Genomic DNA, 19,163 nt, shown 5'->3' on the forward strand with positions numbered 1-19,163 from the left:
ACAGGTCTCACTAAGTTGCTCAGGGCCTCGATAAATTGCTAAAACTGGCTTTGAACTCATAATCCTGCTCCAGCTTCCCAATCGCTGGGATTACAGGCATGAGCCACCATGCCTGGACCCCAGGCTTTTTTATTTTTTATTTTGAGACAGCATCTCCCTAAATTACTGAAACTGACCTCAAACTTGCAATCCTCCTCTATCAGCCTCCTGTGTAGCTGGGATTACAGGTGTTGGCCACCAGGCCCAACAACTCTACCTCTTAACTGCCATAACTATATCTGTACCTTGCATTGTGGCCATTCATTTTATGTATTTATTTTCATGGTCCATAAGTTCCTTAATGTCATGATTTTCTTCTTTGGTTCTCTCATTCTACTGTACTTGCCTCCATCCTTCTGGCCTAATACAGTTTCTGAGCCAGTATAAAGATAAGTAACAATAGTAGTTTCCTTTGTTATAGTCATTCTAAAGTCTTTTATCTGAATTCTTTAATTTTGGATATTTGATGCTTCTAAATTATTTTATCAACTTTCTTAATCCCCCAAATTTTATTATATTGACTTCTTCAAACTTCAAGATTCCAAGATCAGAGATGAGTCAAAAAGATAGAAATTAGATAATATTCTTAAAATGAAATTCTAGTTTAATAATAATCTTTAAGATACATATTTCAGTTGCATTGATTCAAGATGTATTTTGAAGGCAAGGAAATGGATTTTTATAGGAAAGGGATTTCTGTAATACTTAATTTGTTATTTAAAAAATGGTAGTGGGCTGGGGTTCTGGCTCAGCAATAGAGCACTAACCTAGCATATGTGATGCCCTGGGTTCCATCTTTAGTGCCACATAAAAATAAACAAATAAAATAAAGGTACTGTGTCCAACTATAACTAAAAAATAAATTTAAAAAAAAAATGGTGGCATCTGCCAGGCGCGGTGGCACATGCCTGTAATCCCAGTGGCTTGGGAGGCTGAGGCCATAGGATTGCGGCGAGTTCAGAGCCAGCCTTAGCAACGTCAAGGCACTAAGCAACTCAGACCCTGTCTCTAAATAAAGTTCAAAATAGGGCTGGGAATGTGCCTCAGTGGTTGAGAGCCCCTGGGTTAAATCCCTGGTGGGGGGGGGGGCGGGGGGGGGGATAGCATCCAGAAATGTGTTTTTCTTTATATTCAAATATAATTTCCAGATAACTAAAATGCTAATTCTTTTTATTTAAATCATTTCTCTTTTTTAAATAAATATTTTTAGTTGTAAATAGGAACAATGCCTTTATTTTGTTTATTTAGTTTTCTTGTGGTGTTGGGGATCAAACCCAGTGCCTCACACATGCTTTGCAAGCACTCTATGACTGAGCTACAATCCCAGCCCACTAAATCATTTCTTATTAAAAATAAGTTTGTCAGGATGTAATCAGCATATGACTTGGCACAAAGCAGGTGTTGAGTAAAGTTAACCAAAGCACATCATATAATCCCAGGCCTTTTCAAATGGATTATTATTGAGTCTGCTCTTAGTAATTTAAAGTTAGGGCCTTTCATTATTAATCTGTGAGCTAATATAGTTCTGTGGTTGTTTTTGTATCTCTTCCTGGTCAAGCTGCCTCCAACAGACTTTATTCCTCTCTGTAATTTGCTGCTTTTAATCTATAGTGTACTTGAAATCCAAACTTAGTATGATGTTATATTAAATAAGAGTTAAGATTCTAAGTAAACTATGAAGTCTTTTCAGCTCTTTTGCCTATTTCTGTTGACAAATTCAGCCAATCTAGGGTGTTTGTTATTGTGATTTTGCCTTAAGTCTGGATTAAAACTTATATTTTGGGCTTGGAATTGCCTGGTTGTATTTTTGGGATATGGAGAGGGAGTTCTATCTCAGAGAACTGTATTACCTTTGTTCTTAAGATACTCTCCTTAGCTCACACATGAAGGTACAGTGACAGAGACAGGAAGATTTTTTTGACCCCTTTAAACTTTATTTTGGCCATATTTAGGTGGAATCACATTACATTATATTTTAGAAATGGAATGTGCATTGTACATAATAGTGGGTTCATTTTGATGTATTTACATGCATAGAATATAATTCACTGCATTTCAATCCCCAGTCTTTCACTTTCCCTCCCTCCTTTCCTCCCCCCCCTCCCCCGTTTCTCTTCCTCTACTCCTAGTCTTCCTTCTGTTTGCATATTGTTTTTTTAGTTGGTGCTTTATAGATATACATAAAGTATACATTCCACCTCAATATGTGCCCAGGTGGTATAAGGATTTGATTCTAGTTCACATTCTATTGTTTCTACTTACTGGGTGACTGGACAAATCTTCCTTTAAACTTTCAAGGTCAGTTTTCTCTTTTATAAACTAGAATAATTATTCTGCCCACCTTACAAGGTTATAACAGGACCAGTAAAGGAATGCTGTGAAAACCTTTTATAAAGCAAAGTGCTGCATAATGTGTGTTCTGTTTATTATTGGTATTTAAACTGGTCTGATAACACTGTCCTTTAACTGAATTTAGTACCATTAAGTTATGATGTGACTTTCTGCCTGAGCAGCTTGTTCTATATGTTTGTGTAGGCAAAACCAGTTGGAAGATATCCTGGTTCTGGCCAAACAATTCCATGAGACTGCTGAGCCTATTTCTGACTTCTTATCTGTCACAGAGAAAAAGCTTGCTAACTCGGAACCTGTTGGCACTCAGACTGCCAAAATTCAGCAGCAGATCATTCGTCACAAGGTAGGAAGGAGTTCTAAACAAAGTCACAAAACTGGAGAAAGAAATCCTAGAAATTAAAAGAAAAAAAAAAAAAACTGCAGCATTCTAGAAGATGTATTTTATGGGGTTTTTATTTTCAGTTTTAATTTAAAATAAGGTCAAGTTTTTAACTTTTATCTTGGAAGTAAATGTAGAAATTGACTAACAAGCTACCATCAGAAAAATAAATAGCTTTTTTTTTCCTACTTTTTATATTATTTTTATCTCCAGTAGGTGAATTTTTAATTTAATTTGTTATTTGTTGTTTTATGTTTGCTTTTCATTTATTTTGTTTCTTCTATTCATTTTTTCCATCTGGATTTCCAGGCTCTGGAGGAAGATATAGAAAACCATGCAACAGATGTGCACCAGGCAGTCAAAATTGGGCAGTCTCTCTCCTCCCTGACATGTCCTGCAGAGCAGGGTGTGCTATCAGAAAAGCTAGACTCATTGCAGGCCCAGTACAGTGAGATTCAAGACTGGTGCTGTCGGAAGGCAGCACTGCTTGAACAGGCACTGTCCAATGCTAGACTGTTCGGGGAGGATGAGGTGGAGGTGCTCAACTGGCTGGCTGAGGTTGAGGACAAGCTCAGTTCAGTGTTCGTAAAGGATTACAGACAGGATGTCCTGCAGAAACAGCATGCTGACCACCTGGTATTTGTGTTTTCCATTTATTGGTTATGTTATTGAGTTATTTTTTCATTTTTATTTGTGTTTTTTTTTCTTTTTCTTTTCTTCATTCCAAACACTTCAACTTTATTTTTTACATAAGTACATAGTTTATAGACTTGGTGCTGAGTACTAATCTTTTAGGATGGGTTCATAAAAATACTTAACAAACTGAGTCAACAATTCTAGACGATGGTACAGGGTATAGCTAGAACTCATCTCAACTACAGCTCATAACTTGTATCATTAGGTAATATATCATTGCGTTTCCATTTGAACAGATTTATGAAAGAAAATGAACTTTAAGAAAACAACATATGCCCAAGATTCAGTCATATCCGTATAACTTTTAGAATATTTCTGGAATTGTATGCTCAAATTTCAGGAATTCTTTGTCATCTTAGTAGATGCCTTTTCTAATTTATTTTTTATGAAATCTCTTTGGGGGTAGTAAAAATAGGCAAAGTAGTTTTTAAAATAATATTTTTTTGCTTACTTTGACAACTTCAAATATGGAAAATTTCTGATTTTCTGTATCTTTGTGTGTGTATGTGTGTGTTGCTAGATCTCAAAACCAGAGCATCGTGCATGTCAAGCAAGGATCCTGATTTAAGTCAACCTGTTCTTTCTTTTCTTGAACGTTCTTACTCTTTATTTTGGACATAGTAGACTTTTTTTTTTTTTTTTTTTTTTTTTTTTGCTGAATTTTACTTCTATCTTTCTTGGGTTTGGATTTGGTACCAGTAGATTTGTAAAACTGATTCAATCCAAATATCTCATCTAGCACAAAGATAAACTTGCCTATAAGTATCTAATTTAATGATTTTGAACAATCAATGGGGTAATCAAACATTTCAAAAAGGGAATTAAATATCTAATATTGAACTAACCTGGTATTCATCTCTATAAATTTAGTCTCTTGAAGATCTCATATTTCTTTCCTTTGTTGTGCCATAGTTTTGAAATTAATAGTGTTTTTTCCTTTCAGGCTTTAAATGAAGAAATTGTTAATAGGAAGAAGAATGTAGATCAAGCTATTAAAAATGGTCAGGCTCTACTAAAACAAACCACAGGTACTTTGAAAAGTGTATCTCTTAGCACCTCTCTTGTCTCAAAGACAGTCACTTATCCAGGGAAATAAATACTATGCATTAGCAACTTCTCTTTGTATGTTTGAGAAGTTTAGTATTCACTAACTGTATTAGCATGTGCTCCAGAGCCTTATGACCTGTTTTCCTGTTTCTTGCTAAATTTGAAAACTACCAGACTTAGTTGTCTCCCATCTGATTATAGATAATGATTCCCCCTCCCTCCAATATGTGAAATGCCAGCATTTACTACAAGGTACTGGGAACATCTAGAAACACCTGCAGCTAAACTTAGATCCTAATCTCAGAAATGTGTTTTTTTTTTGTTTTTTTTTTTTTTTAAATATATATATATCAAGTAGCAGGTTTATTTGCCATTTACCCTTAGTGTGGGATGGTAAGTGAAATAGCTACCAAGGGAGAGAACATCTTTGAAATTTAAGCTCTAGTTTGAACTTGGGTGCTATAGAGACAGCCTTATCCTCCTAAATATGATTAACTGTGTGCTGTTCTCCACAGGTGAAGAGGTGTTACTTATCCAGGAGAAACTAGATGGAATAAAGACCCGTTATGCAGACATCACAGTCACTAGCTCCAAGGCCCTTAGAACTTTAGAGCAAGCCCGGCAGCTGGCCACCAAATTCCAGTCTACGTATGATGAACTGACTGGTTGGCTGAGGGCGGTGGAGGAGGAGCTGGCAGCCAGTGGAGGACAGTCTCCCACAGGGGAACAGATACCCCAGTTTCAGCAAAGACAGAAGGTGAGCCCTCATTTCACACCAAAAAAGGAATAAGGCTTCATCTTTGTCATAATTCTGGTTTTTTACCTTTACTTCAAATCTAAACCAAAAATGTCTGTCTGCATCCTCTCTTATTTACTCACCAACAGTAAGATCTGGCATAAAGACATACATAAGAATCCTTGTGATCTGAAGTTTAATACTGCTTCTTAGAAACTTTGCTTCATATGAAACATTTTTTAATTTACCTTCACAATTTGTTCTCTAAAGAGTGCTTCATGGTTCTCTTTGATTCTCCTGCAGGATCTAGTGCATTTTTAGATAAACAGAAATACTGTGTAGGAATTAGTTAAGTTAGATGCTCATGGTTAAAACATTATTTATCATGTCTATTCAAGTGGGGAGAAAAAAGAGAGCACTGTTTGTCTTCCCCACAGACAATCTGGCTCAAGTCTTACAGACATTCTAAGTAAGCAACATCTAAACCTAAACTTGGGCTTCAGAATGATAGAAAGATTTGAGACAAGGAAAAAAAACTAACTGAAGGAAGGAGGTCAGTGCCGTGCTGGGATGTGTGGTAGAGATAACACTTTCTACCCAGCACAGCTGCTAATGTGCTTTATTTAGCAATGTATGGCCTGAAATTTTTTTCCTTCCTTAGGAATTGAAGAAGGAGGTCATGGAGCACAGGCTGGTGTTGGACACAGTGAATGAGGTGAGCCGTGCTCTCTTAGAGCTGGTGCCCTGGAGAGCCAGAGAAGGCCTGGATAAACTTGTGTCTGATGCCAATGAGCAGTACAAACTGATCAGTGACACTATTGGACAAAGAGTAGATGAAATTGATGCTGCTATTCAGAGATCACAACAGGTAATGTTTATAATATCTCTGCATTAATATTTTAGGCAGTGGGAATAGGTGTATAAAAGTATACTGCTATGACCCACATAAGTTCAGGCTCAGGAATAAGATGAGATCAGGGTAAATATTATACAACAAACATATTTCAGTAATTGGAAACAGTTGGTAGAGAGGATGTGAGAGTGGATCACGATTTGACCTGAAACACCTGACCCCTTTAAGAAAAGAAGAACTCACAAAAAAGTCTCTGTAAGGCCTTTTCTTAAAAGTTGGGCCAGTGGTGATGGGAGTAGATTATATGTAGACCCAAATGGTCCAAATGTATAATAATCTTAGTTTGATATAATCAAGTGTCTTAACATTAAATGGAAGAGGAAAAGAAACCAGGAACTATAATTACTATCAAATATGCAAACCAAAATAGCAGAGCCATCCAAAATAGAACCCTCTCAGTAAACACAGGTGTCATATTTCCCTTGATCTTTTTTCCTTCATGCTTTCTGGGAAAAGGTTATTTGCTGTTTTTTTGTAGCTGAATATACACCTACTAATGTGCCATAGCACAAAAAATAAGATAGCATGGGTTTATAGTGATAAGCAAATGTTTTCTGAACCACGTATAGGTTCTGACTTTAAGCATATGTCTAATATCTTTAGGGTTAATCCTTATCTTAGCCAGGTATTTCCCTATGCCAACTTACTGGGTTTGGGAGAAATTTATTTTTCTCTTTAAATATAGGTTGAATGTCCCTAATCCAAAATCCTTCAAAATCTGAAATTTTCTTAAGATTTTTTATATGAGAGTTACTCAACCAGTAAAGTTGTCTGCACAAATATTCCAAAAATTCAAAAAAACTCTGAAATCTCAAACACTTCTGGTCCCAACTGTTTCTGATAAGAGATACTTAACCTGTATTAGCATAGGTTAGCAAAGTTGAAAAAGAGGAGATTAAAGATTTGGGGGGCTCTCATGATCAACAGTCATGAAGATAATGTTCTTGATATTATATAGACACTTAAAGATTTGGTGTTCTTCATGCACCACAAATAGAGCGTTAATCTCCAGGACATATAAAGAATTCATAAAAACTGGGCTGGGTTTGTGGCTCAAGTGGTAGAGTGCTCTCCTAGCATGTGTGAGGCACTGGGTTCCATCCTCACCACCACATAAAAATAAAATAAAGATATGGTATCCACCTAAAACTTTTGAATGAATGAATGAACGAACGAACGAACGAACGAATGAATTTAAAAAACTGAACACCAAAAATCAAATAGCCCAATTAATAAATGGGCTGAGGAACTGATCAGACACATCACAGAAAAAGGAAATATGATCAATCAACAAATATATGAAAAAAAAGTTTAATATCTTTAGCAATTAGAGAAATGCGAATCAAAACTCTCTAAATTTCATCTTACCCCAGTCAGAATGGCAGTTATCAAGAATAAAAACAATAGGGCTGGGGTTGTGGCTCAAGTGGTAGAGTGCTTGCCTAGCATGTGTGAGGCACTGGGTTCATCCTTAGCACCATATAAAATAAAGATATTGTATCCACCTAAAACTAAAACATAAATACTTAAAAAGAAAAAAAATACAAATGTTGGTGAGGATGTGGGAGGAAAGGTACACTCATACACTGCTGGTGAGAATGCAAATTGGTACAACCATTATAGAAAGTGCTGTGGAGATTCTTCAGAAAACTTGGAATGGAACTACCACTTGCTTCCCAGCTATCTATCCCATTCCTTGATTTATACCCAAAGGACTTAAAATCAGCATATCAAAGTGATGCAGCCACATCAATATTTATAGCAGTTCAACTCACAATAGCTAAACTATGGAACCAACTGAGGTGCCCTTCAATAGATGAATAGATATAGAAAATATTGGGGGGGGGGTGTGTGCACATGCACAATAGAATATTACTCAGCCTTAAAGAAGAATGACATTATGGCATTTGCTGGTAAATGGATGAAGTTAGAGAATATCATGCTAAGCAAAACAAGCCAATCCTAAAAAACCAAAGGCCAAATGTTTTCTCGGATATATGGATGATAATTCATAACGGTGGGGGGCAAAGGGGGGTCACTAGGGAAGAATAGAGTTACTTTAGGTAGAGGAAGTGAAGGGAGGGGAGGGGGTATAGGAGTAAGAAGGGTAGAAGAATGAGTCAGACATTATTCCCCTATGTTCATATATAACTATACAACCAGTGAGTTTCTACGTTATATGCAACCAAAAGAATGAGAAATTATACTCCATCTATATATGATGTATCAAAATGCATTTCTGTCATGTATAATTAATTAGAATAAATAAAAAAATAAAGAAATTTTTTTAAAAAGAAATAGCTTTACGCCAGGTGCAGTGGTGCACGCCTGTAATCCCAGCAGCTCGGGAGGCTGAGGCAGGAGGATCTTGAGTTCAAAGCCAGCCTCAGTGCTGAGCAACTTAGTGAGACTCTGTCTCTAAATAAAATACAAAATAGGGCTGGAGATGTGGCTCAGTGGTTGAGTGCCTCTGAGTTCAATCCCCAGTAACAAAAGAAAAAAAGCTTTACTAAGGGAAAAAGAAAAGATATGGCATTCTTTTGGGGTTCTATACTTCTTCAGCTGGGCAAGTACTTCCAATCCAAGTTAACTTTATGGAGCTTTCTATTGCCATTTTAAGTTTATATTTAAATATCAAATATCTAACTGAAACTATTTAGCGTCCAGGTAGGAAAGAAGATTGGCAACCTCCTGAAAACATTCTGATAAGAAGCATATTTCTTTTGAAGGGTGTCAATTTCTGTTGTTTCTGGTTGTGGGCCCACTAACTGGATTCTGTAGCTTCCTTTTAAGGAAGTTGAAATATGACTTGTGATTTTAATAAATTATTTTCAGTTTTGGCTTTACTTTCTGAGGTATAAGTTATTACTGAAAATTCAAGCCTTTCTATATTGGATAAATTGTATTTACAAGAAGGAGACCTTGGCTGTATATAACTTGTGCTTTTTTCTTCAATATATTCATTAGTATGAACAAGCTGCTGATGCAGAATTAGCTTGGGTTGCCGAAACAACACGGAAATTGATGGCCCTGGGTCCAGTTCGCCTGGAGCAGGACCAGACCACGGCCCAGCTACAGGTGCAGAAGGTGAGCATTACACCCGAGTGCCCACTGTGCCTGAGCTCCAGAGTCCCACCAGCCCTGGGTGACTAGGGGAGTTTCTGACTGTCCCAGGTCAAGTCAAGTGGAATGATTTAATAGAATGATGACAGATAGAAATTAATATTATGTATACTTGATTGGGATGAGGTATAGATTCTTTTTGTTTGGTGTTCGGGGGGCCGGGGGGGTAAGAGGATAGGACCATTAATCCAGGAGTATTCTATAGGTAACTATTTCCTTGATGATTTTTAGGAGGGAAGATGTTTTTGTAAATTACTAAAAAGATAAGCATTGAAGATGTTGAATAAGCAAAGTGTTAAACTTTTAAGAACAATTTTTTTGTGTCTTGAATGCAAGGAATTTTTCATAGATTGTATATTACCTTTCATTAACAGTCTTGGATTCCTTTTACTTCTTGACTTAACTGCAGTTTACTTTTCCAAGGCTTTCTCCATTGACATCATTCGACACAAAGATTCAATGGATGAGCTCTTCAGTCACCGCAGTGAAATCTTTGGCACATGTGGGGAGGAGCAGAAAGCTGTATTACAGGTGAATTACAGTATTTATTTACCATATTATTATTATGTTAATCATAGTAAATTAGAAGTACTATTATGAAAAAATGTTTTAAAGTTTTTTCCCTCCTGGACTTTCTTATTATTGTTTTTTTATTAAAGTCCTGCTTGATGTGCTAGGGAATTCAGACTCTTGACCCTGTAGTCACAAATGTCTAAACATCCATACTGTATAAAGTGGAATATGTTGCAAGAGGAATTGCTACTTATCCTCAGTGCATAAAAGTGAGCTTTGAATAACTTTTCAAGGTATTTTGGTAGGTTTTAAGAACCATATGCAGGTCCAAGGTAGTGGCTCAGTGGTAGAGTACTTGCCTAACATGCATGAGGCACCACATAAAAATAAACAAATAAAATAAAGGTATTGTATCCACCTACAATTAAAAAAAATTAAAAAAAAGAACCATATGCCGACATTAATTTCTTTTATGTGTCCTAAAGGTCAGACCTATTTTTTAAAGAATTGACCAACATTGTGTGCAGACCAGTTTTGTGTGCTTTTTTTTTTTTAAGGATATGACTGACCTCTGTCTCCTCAGAAATCTTCATAAATTGAGCTATACTCCTAAAGATTCAAAATATAAATGCCCACTTTTCTAGAAACTCCTTTTTCACGTATTTAGTTCTTTTTTTTTTTTTTTTTAATTTTTTATTGTGGGTTGTTCAAAACATAACAAATTTCTTGACATATCATATTCCACACTTTGATTCAAGTGGGTTATGAACTCCCACCTTCACCCCATACACAGATTGCAGAATCACATCAGTTACACATCCATTGATTTACAAATTGCCATACTAGTGTCTGTTGTGCTCCACTGCCTTTCCCATCCTCCACCCTCCCCCCTCCCCACCTCTCCCCTCCCCTCCCCTCCTCTCTCTCTACCTCCTCCACTGTATAACCCTGAGGGTCTCCTTCCATTACCATGCAATTTTCCTTCTCTCTCCCTTTCCCTCCCACCTCTCATCCCTGTTAAATGTTAATCTTCTTCTCCTGTTCTTCGTCCCTACACTGTTCTTAGTTACTCTCCTTATATCAAAGAAGACATTTGGCATTTGTTTTTTAGGGATTGGCTAGCTTCACTTAGAATAATCTGCTCTAATGCCAACGTATTTAGTTCTTAATGGACCTTTATTTGTTCAATGTTGAGAATCGAACCCAGTACCTCACATGTGCTAGGCAAGCACTCTACCACTGAGCTGCAACCCCAGCCCTAGAGACTTATTTTTTCCAGAGCTCCTCATAGCCTCTGAGATATTCTGTTTTAAACTGATGTGTTGTAATAATGCTGTACCATTGTTCTGTGTCATTGCTAAAAGGTTATTTTGTTGTTTTTTCTCATGTTTTACAACCTTTTAAACTATGTTCATATATCTTAAATTATAAAAATAATAAATGTCTGATAGGAAATTTTAAAATTCAAATAAATGTAAAGAAGGAAAAATCATAAATTTTTATTTGCTGGTAAATGGATAGAACTAGAGAACATCATACTAAAAGAAACTAAACTCAGAAAATCAAGGGTCATATGTTTTCTCTCATATGTATAAGGTAGAATAAAAGGGGAGGAAAGGGGTGTGTGTGTGTGTGTTGGAGGGAGAACTCATGAAAATAGAAGAAAGACCAGCAGAGTAGAGGAAGGGGACCAGAAGGAAGGAAGGAAAGTAGAGGTACTGGGGAATGAAATTGACCAAATTATGCTGTGTTGATTGGTTATACTGTGTGTATATAAAAATATCTAACAATGAATCTTGCTGTTGTATGTAGTTGTTAGGTACCAATAAAAAGGGGGAAAAAATTGTAGCTGAGTTATAAGAAAAATAATCATTTGTAACTCATTACATTAGTTAATAATTTAATATGCATTCCTTTAGACTTTTTAAGGTAAATATACTTGCATTTCTTTTCTCATAAGAGTTCATAATAATTCTTTTTATTTTTTATTTCTGGTTCATAGGAAAAAACAGAGTCTCTAATACAGCAGTATGAAGCTATTAGCCTACTCAATTCAGAGCGTTATGCCCGCCTAGAGCGGGCACAGGTCTTGGTGAACCAGTTTTGGGAAACTTACGAAGAACTCAGCCCTTGGATTGAGGAAACTCGGGCATTAATAGCACAGTTACCTCCTCCAGCTATTGATCATGAGCAGCTCAGGCAACAGCAAGAAGAAATGAGGGTAAGGAGCATGCCAAATTTTATTTTATTGCAGAATGAAAATGGGTTCTATAATTTATTCAAAAACAACAAAAAAATATTTTTGAGGATGATAGGGTGTTGTTAGACTACATGTGGTTGGATGGCTCTTTCCGCTTGGTTAAGCATCAACTAGAGTGAGCTCATAAAGGAATGTCAAAGCATTTGCTGCATATATATAGTTAAGATGAAAGGGAAGTTTATAGACATTTCAACTAACAGTATTACCATTAAAGTGCTTTGGGGGGAGGGGGCAGCTAGGATATAACTCAGTTGGTAGAGTGCTTGCCTCACATGCACAAGGCCTTAGTTTCAATCCCTAGCACCACAAAAAAATAAAAAGGGTGAAAATGCTTTTTTAAAAATGTTTACTTCTGGCTTGTGTTTATTACTATTTCTATATTCCTATAAGTGGAAAATGTAAACTAGAAGCAGCCAGCAGTAAAGTCAAGGAGTGATTGAACTATCAGAATTGTTGCTGTTCATAGTTCATCCTGTTTGGTATCTCTGTCTGGGTGGGAGACAGATATGTAAATTATAGTACATAGAAGTATTTATGAGTAAAGAAGAGGGTGAGATAAATTGGTATAATGCAAGTGACAGGGAAGATTGAGACATGATGTATCCAGAAAGACTTCCAAGGAAATGAAACATCTGAACTGGCTTTTGAAAATTAAGAGAATTAGGTAGTTTCAGAGCCCAAGATTTAGGTGTTGTTCTATTTCCCCATAAATGGAGAGATACTAGGACTTGCTGATTTTTTAACATTTCAGTTTTGTTTTTTGTGATGCTGGGGCTCAAACCCAGAGCTTCATACATGCTAAACATGTGCTGTACCACTGAGCCATACCCTCAGCCCCATTCATTATGTTTTTTGGCTTGTGTTATTAGAGCTTTATGGTTATACATAGTAGTTAGGTTCATTCCTATAAACTCATACAGGCATGAAAATCAATTCCATTCATTACCTTTTTTTTTTTTTTTTTTTCTTTAAATATGGTGCTGAGGATCAAACCCAGTGCCTCCTATGTGCTAGGCAAGCACTCTATAACTTAGCTACAACCCCAGTCCCATCCATTATGGTTTTAATCTACATTTCTTTCTGTAGCAACTAAGGGAATCCATTGCTGAACACAAACCTCATATTGATAAGCTATTAAAGATTGGCCCACAACTAAAGGAGTTAAACCCAGAGGAAGGGAAAATGGTGGAAGAAAAATACCAGAAAGCAGAAAACATGTATGCCCAAATAAAAGAGGAGGTGCGCCAACGGGCATTGGCTCTGGATGAGGCTGTTTCCCAGTCTGCTCAGGTATGTGTGTGTCTTACACTCCTAAAACCTTCAACTCTCTGCTAGTCTAAGCAGAAGATCTCAGTGTCAGGTATGCCTCTTTGCACAGGAATGCCAGACCAGCATGTTGATAATACATTATCCATAAGGCCTACTGCCTTTTCTTCCAAGAAACTTTGGCATACTGATACTATTGGAGTGTAAAATACATTTTGACTGATGTATACAATTGTCTTTTGATAGTTTCCCTGAAACTTTTTATGTAATAAAGATCCTTTAGCAGGGATGATTTTAGATATCTTTGAGAGCCAAAAGCAATGACTGCCTCAACAAAAGTCAGGTTCCTGCTGGACCTGTTACTTTTGATATTTAGAATGACAATATATTAGCTTTCTTATTCAGGAAGTTAGTTGCATCCTATTTCAGAGAAAGATGTTGTAGTAGGGAGAAGTAGCCAAAGAGAAGCATTGGAGAGGAATTTAAAGCATGTAACTACATACTTTTCAACTAATATATTACTGTTAGTGATACTTTTGTCATGTCTGGGTATTTTATTCCTATGTTTAGTCAATATTCTTGGTTAATATTTGTACTTACTTAAGTTTTTCCCCCCCACCTCCCGTCCCATCTCTCACTCACATTGTGGAATGTGTTACTTTGTGTTGTTGCTGCCTGCTCCTGTCTTCCCCACATCGTCACATTTCATTGTTGTGTTGACCGCGCCCACCATTACAGATTACAGAGGTAAGGTACCCATCCCCTTGGGGTTAGTGTATTTTTATAAAGCTGAAAATCAAAGGCATTAACTATAAAGAAATTTCCATGAAGTTTAGTGGAAGAAAATTGATTATTATTATGCCTGTTTTGTTTGGGGTGGAATCTAGATGTGAGGGAGTGATGGGAAGTGATTTTATTAAGGAAATCTGCTTTTCCTGTTCGAAACTTAAAATTGATAAGACGCTAATGAATGAATCCAGAGTTAGTTTTAGATGGTTTTTTTAGGAGGCAAGCTTATCTGTTTTCTTCACTTTCTGCCTCAGATTATAAAATGAGAATTTTATACTTATAGTCATGTTATTCAGAGTACCAGAAATGTGGAAAGGTAATTGTTCTTTTAGAATGAGGTTAGATTTGCCCTTTCTCATGCCAACATTTCCCTCTCTCACTGTTATGTACGGTGAGTTGTCAAATTGTATGCTTTTAAATTCCAAGTCATGTACCATATTAAGTTCCTCATCCATTTACACAGCTGGTGGAGGGCATCTAACTTGTTGGTCTGGTGTGTTGCATGCAACTGTCATCTGAGATGTTGACATACTGACTCTCACCAGTTTCATAGTCTTGTTCCTTTCTCATTGTATTAGTTGGAATAGGAAAAGTTTTATGACAACACTAATGATTTGAGTTGATTTCTGGCATATTACTTAATATCTTTTGACTCAAATAAATATTGCCTTTCCCCCCGACCCCAATAGCCCAGTTTCTGGTGTACTATGCCCAAAATGATCTATTGGCCAAACCCAAAACTTTAACAGCCATTGGGCTAAACTGAACACAGATTTATATCTACTCCTTATTCCCAATATTTCCCCAAAAAGTATGATAAGTTACTAGTGATGGCTAATATTCCAACTTTATTTAGTTCCATGATAAAATTGAGCCCATGTTGGAGACTCTGGAGAATCTTTCCTCTCGCCTGCGAATGCCACCCCTGATTCCTGCTGAAGTAGACAAGATCAGAGAGTGCATCAGTGACAATAAGAGTGCCACCGTGGAGCTAGAAAAACTTCAGCCATCCTTTGAGGCCCTAAAGCGCCGTGGAGAAGAGCTCATTGGGCGATCTCAGGGAGCAGACAAGGATTTGGCTGCAAAAGGTGCTTGTTGGATCTTTTTATTTTTAAAGAAAGTCAACAGAATAAATTTCAAGCTGAGGTTATCTCTAGCATCCTACCAGATGTATTGCATTGAATGTAAAGACAGTCCCCAAATAATGAGTATTCTAAAAAGTCGTTTGGAAGTCATTTAGAATTCAGAACATGTTTCCCCATTGAAATAAGGTTACAATTGGTAGTTAGATTCCCAGGCCAGAAAACAAATCCTCCTTTAACCCCTAATGTGAGTAAACTACAGTATCAATAGTGGGTAGAACATAACTACTTTTTATACATTTTCCATGGGAAATAAACAAGTTGAACACAGAACACTGGAAGTAGAGTTTCCATCACAGCCCCTTTGTAAATTAGGGGGTTTTATCTTAGTAGTACCTTTATATTAGAGATTTCCATATTACTTCTGTGGCCCCTTTATGGGGGAGACCAACATGGGCAGAAAATATGAAAGTAGAAATAATAATAAAGCTAAAATAGAAAACTGTCCATCATTTATACATTTTAAGAGAATTTTTAAAGATAGTTTCACTGAAAATGTCAGAATTTCTGATGAGATTGATTTTAAGTACTCCAAGAACTCCTGTTTTCACATCTCTTCTTTACCCACTCAGAAATCCAGGACAAACTGGACCAAATGGTATTCTTCTGGGAAGACATCAAAGCTCGGGCTGAAGAGCGAGAAATTAAATTCCTTGATGTCCTTGAATTAGCGGAGAAGTTCTGGTATGACATGGCAGCTCTCCTGACCACCATCAGAGACACTCAGGACATTGTCCATGACTTGGAAAGCCCAGGCATTGACCCATCCATCATCAAGCAACAGGTTGAAGCTGCCGAGGTAAGAAGAAAACAAAGCCCCTTTTGTGTGTGTGTCCTCCAGCAAAGCATTCTATCCAAGCAGGTTATGCCAACTGTTAGCCATGTTAAGTGCCTTGAAATTGTGTGTGTGTGTGTGTGTTTAAGGCTTTTTTTTTTTCCACCAGGGAAAAAAACTACTCAATTTCTTTAATGTAAAAAATTAAATAGTAGGAAAGAAAATTTCCTAGTTTGGGACCCATCATCCATAGGTAACAATTGACTTTCTAGTCCTTTTGCAGAGTCTAGTTTTTACTAAAAAATGCTTTCCACCTTATTTTATCCAGTTTCCATAAGCCAATCCTACCCTGATATTTTTCCATATCAAAACTATTTGTTTCCTCGCCCCTGTCAATGTCAGTCCATGAACCACACTTTACGATCCGGCATAGCACTGACTTTCTTCAAAATTATATAGCCTAGCACTCCTGTTATGCTGGTCTGTTAGTGCTGACTTTGTGATTTATGCTACATTATTTCACCTTATTCATTTACTTCTCCGTAATAGACTTCTGGCTATAGATTGTAATCTCCTTGGAGGCATGAAGGGATGAACCATTTGTAAAATTATTGAAGCTTATTACAACTTTCCCATACTGTCCGAATTTCTGCTGCCATTTTTACCATCATTGCATGCTCATTGTGTCATTGTGTTATGTAGATTTGTTGTGTTTGTGTGTTTGTTTTTGGTACTGGGAATTGAACCCAGGGATGCTTTAACATTGAGCCACATCCCCAGCCCTTTTTTGTATTTAGAGAAAGATTCTCGCTGAGTTGCTTAGGGCCTTGCTAAGTCATTGAGGCTGGCTTTGAACTCGCAATCTTCCTGTCTCAGCCTCGCATGCTCTGGGATTACAGGTGTGCACCACTGTGCCTGGCTATAATGTATATTTGATATATATTTTGGAGTCTAAACTGTACTCTCCGGATAAACAAAATATTAAGAGGACTTAAAACCTTTGAGATTGACAGTTCTATTCATTGTGTGCTCTTGACGGAGCATGTACAAAGTTTGAGAAATTCTGTTCTGCTTTCACCTTTGGCTCATGTTCTATTATACCTTTACATGTAGACTATTAAGGAGGAGACAGATGGTCTGCATGAGGAGCTGGAGTTCATTCGAATCCTTGGAGCAGATTTAATTTTTGCCTGTGGAGAAACTGAGAAGCCTGAAGTGAAGAAGAGCATTGATGAGGTGTGGAAAACAAATGAGGAGTTCAGATGAAACATTAGTGTATTCAGATGGAGAGTGATATTACTTAAAGAATCTGATTGGATGTTTTTCTTCTAGATGAACAATGCTTGGGAAAACTTAAACAAAACATGGAAAGAGAGGCTAGAAAAACTTGAGGATGCCATGCAAGCTGCTGTGCAATATCAGGACACTCTTCAGGTAAGAGGCCGGGAGGTGACCACTTAGGAAACACAGGTTCCTTGGTCATTTTCTGAATTCAGCACAAGAGTGAATCACCTTCATGGGGTTCTCACTGAAGACAATGCTGGTTTCATGTTTCTAGCCAGAGACTCCCACTTCTACTGGAAAAAGCACTGGCACAGGCTGTTGCTGCTCCTTTAGCCATTTTTATCATCATTGCATGCTTTCCTGTTTATAGTCTTTCACCTGCACAATGAAATTGGCCTTATCGTGAAAGTTATTGCTTGCTGGAAGTCCATACCCAGGGTATCATGAAGCATAGTATTAGCAAGAATAATGCTAATTCTCTCCCGACCCTGTATATTTTTTTTCACTTTTGTTTTCTATATTTGTATTTTTATTTTAGGCTATGTATGACTGGCTGGATAACACTGTGATCAAACTCTGCACCATGCCCCCTGTTGGCACTGACCTCAACACTGTTAAAGATCAGTTAAATGAGATGAAGGTTTGTATCTGGAGAGGACTTTGGAAGAAGAGGTGCTTCTTTTCAGCTTTTAAAGGCTTGGTTTGATATTAACACCTGGTACATCTCTGATAGGAGTTCAAAGTGGAAGTTTATCAGCAGCAAATTGAGATGGAGAAGCTCAATCACCAGGGTGAATTGATGTTAAAGAAAGCTACTGATGAAACAGACAGAGACATTATACGCGAACCACTGACAGAACTCAAACACCTCTGGGAGAACCTGGGTGAGAAAATTGCCCACAGACAGGTAAGGCGAGTGGTAGAATACATGAATGAAATGTTCTGAGCTCCTTTTTAATTCCCTAACAAATGTTCCTTTTCTGTCTTGTTCCGAGCAGCATAAGCTAGAAGGTGCTCTCTTGGCCCTTGGCCAATTCCAACATGCCTTAGAGGAACTAATGAGTTGGCTGACTCACACTGAAGAGTTGCTAGATGCTCAGAGACCAATAAGTGGAGACCCAAAAGTCATTGAAGTTGAACTTGCAAAGCACCATGTAAGTATTTTCATTTTTCATCTCTAATTCTGTTGGCTTGGTAATATATTGCTCACAGAAGATTTTTGATGATTTAATGATAGTTATAGAGCTACATTATGCTATTCTATGTTTTTTTAGGTTCTGAAAAATGATGTTTTGGCTCATCAAGCTACAGTAGAAACAGTCAACAAAGCTGGCAATGAGCTCCTTGAATCAAGTGCTGGAGACGATGCCAGCAGCTTAAGGAGCCGCTTGGAAACTATGAACCAGTGCTGGGAATCAGTGCTGCAGAAAACAGAGGAGAGGGAGCAGCAGCTCCAGTCAACACTACAGCAGGTATGTGCATTATCCAAGGTAGATAGGAATTGCTGTGTAGAGGACACCAACCTGGAGAAGATACCACTTGGTGTCTTGTTGAAACTTGTCCGAGAAGAGTAGCTTTGATTAGGTGGTTCTTTTTTGTGTTTGTGTGTAGCTCTATCTATTTACTATTCAGAATTAGTAGATCTTCATGTAGCCCCTGCTTGTTCACAGATTCTGTTTTTTCTCTGGATCTAGTCAGGTCCCTCCCTGGGCAGCAGTTCCTTGGTCAAGTAATCCATTCATCAGATTATATCAGACATCTATACTATGTTACAGTGAGGTTTGAAGGATTCTGCTAGATTCTAACAATAAACAAATAGATTATACCAGTAGTACAACAGAACAACTCT

At 37.3% G+C, this 19,163-nt stretch overlaps 1 protein-coding gene across 18 annotated transcripts in view; it reads left to right on the forward strand.

Moving 5' to 3' along the window:
• The window catches only part of Macf1 (microtubule actin crosslinking factor 1), a 337,023-nt gene that overhangs the window by 280,584 nt on the left and 37,276 nt on the right, over window positions 1-19,163 (forward strand). For 12 of the 18 annotated variants that reach the window (XM_071617700.1, XM_071617705.1, XM_071617701.1 and 9 more), the window contains 17 exons: window positions 2,575-2,734; window positions 3,080-3,406; window positions 4,410-4,494; window positions 5,029-5,270; window positions 5,911-6,117; window positions 9,130-9,249; window positions 9,709-9,816; window positions 11,801-12,019; window positions 13,145-13,348; window positions 14,970-15,201; window positions 15,828-16,054; window positions 17,144-17,266; window positions 17,363-17,464; window positions 17,853-17,954; window positions 18,048-18,221; window positions 18,313-18,468; window positions 18,589-18,786. In XM_071617700.1, coding sequence (XP_071473801.1) covers window positions 2,575-2,734; window positions 3,080-3,406; window positions 4,410-4,494; window positions 5,029-5,270; window positions 5,911-6,117; window positions 9,130-9,249; window positions 9,709-9,816; window positions 11,801-12,019; window positions 13,145-13,348; window positions 14,970-15,201; window positions 15,828-16,054; window positions 17,144-17,266; window positions 17,363-17,464; window positions 17,853-17,954; window positions 18,048-18,221; window positions 18,313-18,468; window positions 18,589-18,786 — 2,986 coding nt within the window. The remainder of the gene's footprint in view (window positions 1-2,574; window positions 2,735-3,079; window positions 3,407-4,409; window positions 4,495-5,028; window positions 5,271-5,910; window positions 6,118-9,129; window positions 9,250-9,708; window positions 9,817-11,800; window positions 12,020-13,144; window positions 13,349-14,969; window positions 15,202-15,827; window positions 16,055-17,143; window positions 17,267-17,362; window positions 17,465-17,852; window positions 17,955-18,047; window positions 18,222-18,312; window positions 18,469-18,588; window positions 18,787-19,163) is intronic. The other 6 variants (XM_071617708.1, XM_071617709.1, XM_071617717.1 and 3 more) reach the window with 1 other exon arrangement.

The sequence above is a fragment of the Marmota flaviventris genome, chromosome 10, assembly GCF_047511675.1.
Source record: "Marmota flaviventris isolate mMarFla1 chromosome 10, mMarFla1.hap1, whole genome shotgun sequence".
Classification (NCBI taxonomy): domain Eukaryota; kingdom Metazoa; phylum Chordata; class Mammalia; order Rodentia; family Sciuridae; genus Marmota; species Marmota flaviventris.